At 37.0% G+C, this 11,128-nt stretch overlaps 3 protein-coding genes across 3 annotated transcripts; 1 reads left to right on the forward strand and 2 right to left on the reverse strand.

Annotated features, from left to right (window-relative positions):
- Positions 1 to 1,157: 1,157 nt before the first annotated feature.
- LOC133517812 (V-type proton ATPase subunit d) lies at positions 1,158 to 5,496 on the reverse strand. Its single transcript, XM_061851243.1, has 4 exons — positions 5,293 to 5,496; positions 4,074 to 4,582; positions 2,559 to 2,813; positions 1,158 to 1,859 (listed from the first exon to the last, which is right to left on the reverse strand). The coding sequence occupies exons 1-4, from the start codon at positions 5,411 to 5,413 to the stop codon at positions 1,698 to 1,700; spliced, it is 1,047 nt and encodes a 348-aa protein (XP_061707227.1). The 5' UTR covers positions 5,414 to 5,496; the 3' UTR covers positions 1,158 to 1,697.
- A 232-nt stretch (positions 5,497 to 5,728) lies between these two features.
- Positions 5,729 to 7,304, forward strand: LOC133517814 (succinate dehydrogenase assembly factor 4, mitochondrial-like). Its single transcript, XM_061851245.1, has 2 exons — positions 5,729 to 5,886; positions 5,958 to 7,304. The coding sequence occupies exons 1-2, from the start codon at positions 5,841 to 5,843 to the stop codon at positions 6,260 to 6,262; spliced, it is 351 nt and encodes a 116-aa protein (XP_061707229.1). The 5' UTR covers positions 5,729 to 5,840; the 3' UTR covers positions 6,263 to 7,304.
- LOC133517811 (pre-mRNA-splicing factor ATP-dependent RNA helicase DHX16) lies at positions 6,270 to 10,760 on the reverse strand. The gene is made up of 5 exons (XM_061851242.1): positions 10,187 to 10,760; positions 9,792 to 9,928; positions 7,819 to 9,382; positions 7,315 to 7,717; positions 6,270 to 6,508 (listed from the first exon to the last, which is right to left on the reverse strand). The coding sequence occupies exons 1-5, from the start codon at positions 10,513 to 10,515 to the stop codon at positions 6,284 to 6,286; spliced, it is 2,658 nt and encodes an 885-aa protein (XP_061707226.1). The 5' UTR covers positions 10,516 to 10,760; the 3' UTR covers positions 6,270 to 6,283.
- Between the last annotated feature and the right edge of the window lie 368 nt (positions 10,761 to 11,128).

An 11,128-nucleotide genomic window follows, 5' to 3' on the forward strand; every position in this document is an offset into this window, starting at 1 on the left:
CGGCTGCAGTTTCGTCAATTTTCAAATGTGAAATGCACGCCAACTCCACCTGTTCGGTGGAAATCGTACTTTACATGCATGAAATTGTGTTGGTGTATGCTATTTACTTATATGGGTATATTGGGAATGAATCAAATATAATCAGTGCAATTTACAGTTTTCGTAACACGATAGATATTATTAACCCTTATTCATAAACGTGTACTAAAGTTACGATGCCGCTAATAATCGTTTGTCCCTTTCCATCATATCAATACGTTCGGAAAGGGACAAACGATTATAAGCGGCATCGTAACTTTAGTACACGTTTATGAATGAGGGGGTAAGTACCTAACTTAGGATTAATATTTTTTGCTATACACCCTATAGACCGCGAGCCAGGAACAATTTCTATGACCAATTCCTTTCGGCTGAATACTCGTGTAGTGGTTAACGGCTAGGTATGATGAACCCTCGTGGACGTCAGCTGCCGCTCCGTTGGCGGGTTGAGGAATGGCAGCCACCGAAACACGTAAAACAAAAAAAAATTGTCATCGCCTCCCGTTTGATTTTGATACTTTGTCAAATGATAGTTAAGATGCTGTTGTTAATTTAAAAAATCGTCAGCCGGTTATGTCGCGGTGGTAAGAACATCAGCTGGTCGCATGAACATGTAAAAAATAAGCGCTATACCTTTTATGATAGCAAAAACAAATAATGAAACGTTGCATGTAGCATTTCATCAGGCGTAATCGCCTAAAAAGGCATCAACGGATTACGCCGCATATTTTTTACATGTTCATTTTACAGCTGACGGTCATTCCACCGCGATAGAACGACGCAGACGGTTTTTTAAGTTTAAAACAACATCTAAACTATCATCTCACAAAGTATCAGCCGGGAGGCGATGACTGACGAAATATGCTCCTGGCCCGCGGTCTACTAATATATAAAATTAGACGTGTAATGCATTGAAGAGTATTAATTTATGCTAATGTCTCATAAAGAAGAGTAATATTCGTAAATTGGTTCACGAAAACATCTATCGATTATCATTTAATTTCCAATATAGAAAACGGACGGATTTTCGCGGACTTTAATTTACGTAATATAGTAAAAACAAAGCGGTTCATCCTTATATCACCTTTAGTAATAACGTAAGATTGAAATAAAAACACTTTTAACAGTTATACAGTTTAATAATCGATCTAATACAATTAATATTCATACTTATAATGTTAGGCAACTCTCCAGTACAACATTTTAGAAATCATCAAGGCTGTGCTGCCATCTCAGAATCTGCTTGGTTTGTAATGGAGCCAATGTTCAGCTAAATGCTCCTCCATTGATAGAACTAATTTTATAACTTACAAGGATCTCAGGTTATAATTTCATCAACATTTTTAAATTACAAATATGGGTTGCCCATTAATTACAGCGATTTGTAACATTAAACTTACATTTTTGAGTTTAATAGTTTCATTGATAATACTATAAAATCTGCGAAATAAATATTTATTTAACATACAAGAAATAATTAAAATATTAGCCTACTTTAATAATTGTCTTACACGAAAACAACAATGGTTAAACATTTATTATTATTTCCTGTTTCATGAAGTAAATGTCTGACCTCGCTTTAGTTGAAAACAATATTCATATTTACATAATGTACGCAATTCTGGATGTAACTTGAAAATCAAACATACATAAAACTTTTAGAAAATAGGAATGTAGTTATCAATCTTTGCTCTGTGTTTCTGCGCCACGCATTCGCTGATCCAGACGATGTTGCGGCACTCCTGCTCCTTCAGCTTCAGGTACGAGTAGAACACGCCGTAGTGGAACTGTTGCAGGAAGGCGTGGACGTTGAGGCTCACCTGTAAATGTGACAAGTTCTGTTAATATTCTCAAATTTTATATGATGAGAAGATTATATTGCATGAATACTATTACCTATTTAAAATGTAGTTAATAGACATATTTTGAGTCATGGAGTTGGAACTCTATTACTCAAGTTATCTCAGCATTATTTTTTTATACTACGTTGATGGCAAACAAGCATACGGCCCGCCTGATGGTAAGCAGCCTCCGTAGCCTATGGACACCTGCAACTCTAGACGAGTTACAACCCTAACACTCTGCACCCTCGTTGAGCTCTGACAACCTTACTCACCAGCAGGAACACAACACTATGAGTCTCTAGTGTTATTTGGCTGCAGTTTTCTGTAAGGTGGAGGTCCTTCCCCAGTTGGGCTCTGCTCTAGATCTGAAATGACATCCGCTGTACTGTGCTCTACCACACAAAGCGAGATGACATTCACAATGCCCATACCTCCCTTTTGGACGTAGTTTAAGGATGTACCCGGGTCCAATTCTATTTTACATGTCACCATTGCGAACTCTATAACAACTTCATATAAGACTTTGGTATAGAGTTCGTCCACGCTAACTTTGCGCCAATTTCGACAGAATTTGTGTGTAGTGTCATTATAAACATCATATTCTCATAGAAATTTGACATTGCCATACTTAGTAATTTAAAAATTAATACTTACGCTAAATTAAGGTTACCTTACCTCATGTTCAAAGAACTTGTCTTCAAGAGTCTTGTCACCAACATTGTTGCCAGCACCCTCGAACAGCGCCTGGTACTCGGCGTAGTACTCGGCGACGGCCTTCACTTGCTCGTAGTCGTCGGCGCGCGCCAGCGCCGCCAGCCCGTCGGGGTTCAGCTTGCCGCAGCGCGGGTACAGCTTGGCGCGGTCGTCCTTGGACAGCTCCGTGCCGAAAGAGTTGATGGTGATGATGATAGCGCGGCGGTCAGCCTCAAACTACAATTTAATTAAGTCAAATAACGATTGGATCAAAAAACGAAAATTATATATAATATATATTAACGACAATAAATAATCTTTGGACCTTCTTATAATCATGTAAGATTATAATATTAAGTAATTCAATCATTTTCAACCGTTAATAAATAAATAACGATTCCTTAGTTTCCTTTATGTATGTTCTTAAGGCCTGTAGCGAAAAAAATCGGACAAGTGCGAGTCGGACTCGCCCACTGAGGGTTCCGTACTTTTTAATATTTGCTGTTATAGCGGCAACAGAAATACATCTTCTGTGAAAATTTCAACTGTCTAGCTATCACGGTTCATGAGATACAGCCTGGTGACAGACGGACGGACGGACGGACAGCGGAGTCTTAGTAATAGGGTCCCGTTTAACCCTTTGAGTACGGAACCCTAAAAAGCTGTAAATTAAAACAGCTGTAAGTAATTTAGTTTCTATGTACGATGACTACGATTTTCTTACCGCCATAATAAGTCTTATTATTATATTATATATTCCAATATAAATAACTCTGGTTCCACGCTCTGCGACGTTACAACGATAAATAGAAGAGATCACTGAAAATTGGTCTTTTCCAAATAGAAAGCAAATTTGTAACATCCTATCTATATGCATGGTTTCAAAACACTTAAAATTGACTCGAACTTTCATGCATTTTATAATAACTAACTAATTTAGTATGTAGTCTCTTGAACAAAAGCCTCGAAGCAGCAGACCTCTAGGTACAAGATTGCTAATAGAATTTGCGAAAATGAAGCATGCCAGTCATATTATCATACAAACTGGGGTACATATGTGACTAAAGTGTAACGAACTACGACGAAAGTCAGTTCAGTTCTTCATACAAAGGTTGCAATGCTTCAAAAATTGCAATAATGCTATTTAATTCTAGGCCAAGTCAAAAATCACCATTTTAGAAAAATCGTATTTGGTAATAAGGCGAGTATAGACATGCCTCGGCTGAAGCAGCGCGCGCGTTTTCCTCGCCTAAGCACGCCGCTTCAGCCGAGGCATGTCTACACTGGCCAGTTTGTGCGCGAGAAATTTGCCTCGCGCATGTGCTCGCTCTGTGAGGACCCGCCTAATGATGAAGCAAACCCTTAACAATATTATCATGTTTTAAGAATGAGACTAATAAATCAAGTTAGAATGACTAGCAGACTCAGACTTATGCGAGGTTTAATTAGACCCACTACCAAATTTTTAATATTTATGAGGATGATGAAAAACATTACCTCCAAAATCTCACACATGACATCAGCAGTAGTTCCACCAATCTGTTTGCAGAAATCAAAGAAGGCTTCCAAGTACGCCTTGTACAGGGTGTTACGGATGATCTCAATGTTCATCTCATCCAAATCTTGTTCGCTGATGCAGTCAACGAAGAAGGGAGCCAAAGGTGTGTCCACCAGGACAGCATTGTACAGCTCAGCTGGGGTAGCAGCCACATGAATGGCTTCCATCTGCTCAAAGGAGCCCAGAGGGTGGCATTTGGGGATCAGCTCAGAGATTGGGCGCTGGTGCAGGGTGCCAGTGATCAGCAGGATGATATTATCAATCATGTAGCTGTATGTAATAAAATCTAGGAAGGTGGATAGTGGCTCCACAGAGTGATTCCTTAGATGTGTGAACTCGATAACAAGTTTTTCACGCAGCTTGTCATCAATGGTGGATACTGCCAGGGGGCTGGGCTCATTGGACAAGAAAGTGCCATAGTCTGTTCCTTGCAAGTGGAGCTTCAAATCTAAAATAATAAGAAATAAGGCTTAAACATGTAAATTAGAGTCTGTTGCATTTTAAGTTGTATTGATAAGCTTAACGGTATGTGAGACAGACATATCTGGCTTAGATAGAGTTGACATAAATAAAATGAAGCCAGACATATCAACCCATTTGATAACATATTCTATCCATTTAACCTGAAAATCTGAATTAAACATACAAATAGCACCATTATAACATTTCAGGGCAAAGAAATTGAGAATTATCTTGCATATTGTTAAAAAAAATCAGCTATAATTGTTTATGACAGACCACATGACCACAGCAGAGAACCTTGAAATTTTGGATATTAAATTAGCCTACCGATATGGGTAAAGTATAGATTATTCAACAGGAATTACCAAACCCCTTAAGGAGAAACTTTACATGCATGAAATACCTATAAAGAATGATTATCCCTATTAGTGTGTCGCAAATCTGTTATTTATTAAAGATTGGAGACCATTAACAGCGTTCTGCGAGAGCACGCAAATTGATTGAGCTGTGATCATCAGGAAGAAGGTCCCTGATGGTAGACAAGTTTACAAACATTAAGTTCGACAAGGTGTGTCACCTTCGTCGAAATTTGTACATTTATTTACTTACCCCAATGGCAAGATAATTATTTCAAGACAATTTCTACAATTAGAAAATGTAAAAATCCTGTAGTAGTAGTAGTGAGAACAAACATACCTTCTAATGTTTCGCATTGCACCAAGTTCAAGTAGTCCGCTTGCTTGAGGATTCCACACTTGAAACCACGGCACAATCCCTCCAAATATCCAGAATCGATGTTGAAGATGGCTCCCTTCATTGTGATGGGAATAATTGGGAGTTTTGGCTTTTCCTGCGGTTCGCAAATCCTCCTACCCAGAGATAGAAGAATGAAACAGTCAGTCGATCATTGATCATATGATATGTCCATAGACAAAAGAAAACTTGTTATTAAAAATGGTAAACTTGTTTATTAGTTTATAAAATCTGTGAATAATTTATAAAAATTAAAATATGAAGCATTTTTTAATTTTCTCGTATTTATATCTTGTATATTCTTTTGCTCTTACATAGCGTTTGTTATTTGCTTCGCCCATCTCGCCACTTACATCAGTGTGTACCAGCCGTAGTACACTTTATTTTTTAATTTGACTTATTTGACGTTTAGAGTTTGACTTATTTTCTGATTTCAAAAATATTGTGATCACTAGACTGAAATCAATAATTTCTATTTATATACAATCAATATGTTACGTCGCACTACCAGTATTTTTAATAAAATCTCTCCAAGAGGTAAATCGCTGGTTATTAATTTGTTTCTTATCTTGTATTTTTCATGTTATTCATGGCATGGTCCTTTGCAGGCTGTGGTATTTTAATTTTCAAAAACCATTCTCATACTGCAAGCACTGAAGCTAGTAATCAAGCTGAAGAACCCAAAAAGACAGAATCGAAACGGTTGGCTGAATTTAGGAAAAAATTAAGAGAAACTACTCCAATAAATGACCTCGGCGAGCAACCTGAATTTGCAGCTAATGAAAAAGAAGATCCACTTCCAGCTTGGCCAGATAATACCAATCCACATACAGGGGAGGTCGGAGGGCCAAAAGGCCCAGAACCAACTAGATATGGGGACTGGGAAAGGAAAGGACGGGTAACAGATTTTTAAACTGTGATCTAGATTATAAATTTATTGGCTATTAGCAGATTTTCCAACAGTTTTAGGCATTTTTTTGTTAGTAGAGTCTTCTAATTCTTTTGATTTGTAATAGTGGGGTGCAACCTCCAATAACCACTTGCTTTCTATTTCTGTAACTTGCCTCATGAACTCTTTAGATGTGAACACAAGCTCATGATAGATGACCCAGCGGGGCAGCTCTTCAAATAATGCACTGTTGGGATGAATCATAACTGTCTGAAAAAATACAAAGCAAATTTTTAGTATTATATAGATTGGAATCATTAGGATCTTAAGTTTAGCCCATTAAAAAAAGTTTATGGTTGAAATTCACAACTATCTTTACAAGTGGATGTTCCTAAAATAAACATATTTATACAACCTTCATATTGTCAGTGTCTATACTCTGTATCTTTACGTATTAAAATAAAAGTAAACAAACAATTTCTACATTTTCGGGTAGTTATAACATTTATTGGTTAATCAAAGTTAAAATACTTTACTGCGGAAGAGTGGTGTCTCTTATCACAAGTATCTCTGAATACTTAAAAAGAGACATCTACCCTGTTATTGTAAAAAAACATGTATGCTAATGAATAAATAAATTTTTATTTATTTACCAACCAAATACAAAACTGCCTGGATCTGTCACTGAATGACCTGATTTTGATCTACATTATTTGATCATGTAATGTTTTCATCTACCTTCAACTGGCTTAAGGGCCCATTTGGGGTTGATTTTGTTTACTTTTATTTAAATACCTAAAGATTAAAGATACAGAGTATAAGAGGCATGTAAATATATTTAAGGAATGTTGGCTTTAAAATGTTTGGATGTTTGTGTACTCGACTGTACTCATTGGTTGAATTACTGAGTCAAAAGGTTTATTTGTTTGAATTCATTTTAAGGTCATAGAAGAAGGAGGAAGCATATGGGTTCAAAAATATATTTAATGCCTAAACTGTGTTACTTGTAAATAACTTATAATTATTGCACTTCAAAATGATTTTTTAGTTATTATTTGTGAAATTATAAAACTTACTTGATTGTGTTTGACTGTTTTATAATGTCCACCCTTTGAAAATTTTGCTATGTGGTAAAAATAACCAGCAGTTATTGCTTTTCGAATATTGGAGTCTTCAGAAATGCTGGAAACCATTTCAATCTCAACTCTTTCCATTAGTCCTGCTAACTGCTCCCTCACATCGCGGGCTCTCTTCATGGATCGGTATTGAATAAAATTCTCATAACACCACTGCACTGAGTAGTCTGACTCGACCCACTGGTTGTATACATTCATCAGTGTTAGGTGATCACCAGATGGATGGAAGAAGTTCTTTCTGGCAGTGTCTGCATGAATTATCTTATCTTTAGGCCTATAGAACACTGAACTGTTGACTGATAACATGGCAGCTATTGTAACCAACTCTTCGGAACATTTGTATCTGAAAACAAAAACAAATTAGTACTTATATCTTTTTAATTACTTGTATGCATATCCATTCAGCCACCTATATGTATTTCTAATAAAACTGAATTTACTTACTTTTCACTTGCCAGCAACATTTTTGCAAGCATGGGATCAGTAGGAAATTCTGCCATTCGCCTTCCAGCTTTAGTCAATTCTCCATGATGGTTAAGTGCTCCAAGGGCATAAAGTTGCTCCAATGCCAATACCAGTGTCTCATGTGGTGGAGGATCTAGGAAATCAAAGTGTATTAAATCATTGATTCCAAGGGCTTTCAGTGTTAGGACAGCATTGCCTAAGTTTATCCTCTGGATTTCAGGGACTGTATTATCTTCAAGCTCGTATTTGTAGGCCCAAGCTGTGTAGAGTCTGAAACATTTGCCAGGAGCAACTCTTCCTGCTCTACCAGCTCTCTGGTTAGCAGATGCCTTAGAAATTGGCACCACTATCAAACTCTCCATACCAGTCTTTGAGTTGAAGTTGTTTTGCTTAGCAAACCCTGGGTCTATAACATAAATAATGTTATCAATTGTAAGTGATGTCTCAGCAATGTTAGTGGCCAAAACCACTTTGCGAGCACCTTCAGGTGTCTGATCAAAAATCTTAGCCTGCATATCACTTGGTAGATTAGCATAGACTGGTAAAATTAGCAGTTCTCTGATTTTCTTGCCAAGTCGTTTAGTTCTCTCTTGTAACATTTCCACACAGGTTTCAATTTCCTCTTGTCCAGTAAGAAACACCAGAATATCACCAAGAGGTTGAGTGGCATGAATTTGTAAAACTGACACTACACAAGCATCAATGTAATCAGCCTCAGGAGCCTTTGTATAGTAAATATCAACAGGAAATCTTCTTCCTGGTATTCTGAAAATAGGTGCTTCATCAAAGAAGTTTGAAAATTTTTCTGCATCTAATGTTGCACTTGATATAAGTAACTTTAAATCAGGTCTGAATCTAGTAATATCTTTGACAAGTCCGAACAATATATCTGTGTGCAATGTACGCTCATGGGCTTCATCAATAATCATTACACTGTATGAGGCCAGATCTGGTTCTGATAAGAATTCTCTGTGAAGTGTTCCATCTGTCATGTATTTAATAACAGTTCTATCTGATGTACAGTCTTCAAATCGAATACTGTATCCAACCTCATTACCAAGTTTAACATTCATTTCCTGTGCAACTCTTGCTGCTACAGACATGGCCGCCACTCTTCTCGGTTGAGTACATCCAATTTTTTTTCCATCATCTGTAAATCCAGCTTCATAAAGATATTGTGGAATCTGTGTTGTTTTTCCTGAGCCTGTTTCTCCTTCCACAATCAATATTTGATAATTTCTTATGGCTTCTATCAATGACTCTTTGAATGGGTAGACAGGTAGTGATTTTTTAGTCTCCTCTATTGTCAAGCGCATTTTCTGGTATTCAGATTTTTCTTTCTCTTCTTTTTTATCTTTAGTGCCTTCCAGCTGCAGGGCCTGTATGAAGTCAATCTGCTCATCAAGTAAGAGGTCATATTCATTTTGAGTTTTGGCATCTTTGGCACCAAACTTGAAGAATGCTGACTTGATCTGTTCCTGTTCCCACTTGCGCTGCTCCGAGTGTGGCAGCTTCTCATTTTCATCTACTTCAACATATTCGCCTGAAAACAATATTTCGTATTTTGACAAACACTTTAGAACAATGTGTAGGAGTAGTGAGATTTAAAAAGTATTTTAACTAGTCTGAGGATAAAGCCTTAAATCTATGCAACAGTAATCATGTTTAGTCTTTCTAGAGTTGTATATGCTCTGGAACTACAGATTATATGAGCTGAACATTGAATCACCTCTCTCTACCATCTGCAACTAGGTTATATGAGCAGGTCCTGGCAAGGAAGAGGAGGAAAGGACATAATGTGTTTGCTAACATAATTGCTAAAAGGACAATGTGTGGCAGACAAATAACATTGGTAACTGTAGACAAAGAAAAGAAGATACCTAATTAAATGAGCTATAGATTATTGTGCAAAGAAAGATATGGCCAGTGTAAAAGAATTGGCCAGAAACTACCTTTTTCTCCTTTCCCCAGATCCCGCGGCATGTGATATCTCTGGACATTTTCCAGTTCTCTAGCCTTCTCATGTTCCTTAGCCAATTGTAGTATTGTCTTTTTATGTTCCCTTTCCCTCTTTTCTCTTTCTGTTAATCTGCAATCAAGTACAATTATAGATTAAATGTATTCAACATATTTATTAGAATAATTAGAAAAAAAGCCAAACAATAGACCAGTAACATATTGTATTATTACCCCATTGGACAACAGGTATGCATTAAGATAAAACACTACAAAAATATCGAATTTTGCCTCATCTGGCTAGCATAGAAAAATCATCGAAAGGAATTAGGTTACATTTCAGACAAATAATTAGTGATGAGTGTAATTGAACTAAATGAAATATACGTACGTGCTTTCTTCGAAGAGGTACTCATCATCCGCTATATCAGCCTCTAGCTCGACCACCTTATCATCTTTCCTCTTCTCTAAATACTTGCGGCGGGACTGGACACGCAGCTTTGGTAGCAACTTGTCCCGGTCTTCAGCTTCCAACTTCAGACGCTTTGCAGCTTCTTCATATGACCTTTTACTAGAAGATTCGGCCACCTTTTTAACTCTTTCTTCATCACGTTTTTTCAGTCGTGTTGCAAATTCATCTCGTTCCTTAAGGTCCTTTTTTCGACTTTCTTCAGCGCTATCGCTTCCAGAGGATGAATATCTGCGCTTGCTGGTACTCATTTTAATAAATTCGTAATATTATTATTAAATCAAAAGCACTAAACTTATTTTATGGGGTTTTGAATTCAACCATTCATAAATCTACTATTCATGACGTTGAACAATTATGAATTCTATATAGATTATTTTTTTTTGTATAATCCACGTCAGATTAAATAGGAAATCTTTGTACTTTTTATCTTAGCTTTTTATTATTGTTTTGAGCAAAATAATGTATATGTACAAGTCTACAAGATCTCAATCAATTTTTCGTGTTATGGCTCCATCAACAAGATCTATGAAATATAAAAAGATCTAAACGAGATGACATTGACAGCTGTCATTACTGCTTCAAGTGTCAATTACATCCACACTTTATCAGGCCTGAAATCAGACCCGATTTCGGGCGCGAGAAATAATATTTTTCCGTTTCACCAAATATCAGCACATCGTTTACAATATTTGAAATCGGGAAGGGTGAATATAATTGGCGCTCCAACCCTAGTCTACTACACAACCCTAGGGGTCTACCGCGAAAATCGAAATTCGCAAATTGCGGGGATCTTTCTCTTTTACTCTCACTAAGACGCAATTAGGGTGACAGAGAAGAATGTCATGTTATAGCCCTTCTCCG

This window comes from Cydia pomonella, chromosome 5 (genome assembly GCF_033807575.1).
Source record: "Cydia pomonella isolate Wapato2018A chromosome 5, ilCydPomo1, whole genome shotgun sequence".
Classification (NCBI taxonomy): domain Eukaryota; kingdom Metazoa; phylum Arthropoda; class Insecta; order Lepidoptera; family Tortricidae; genus Cydia; species Cydia pomonella.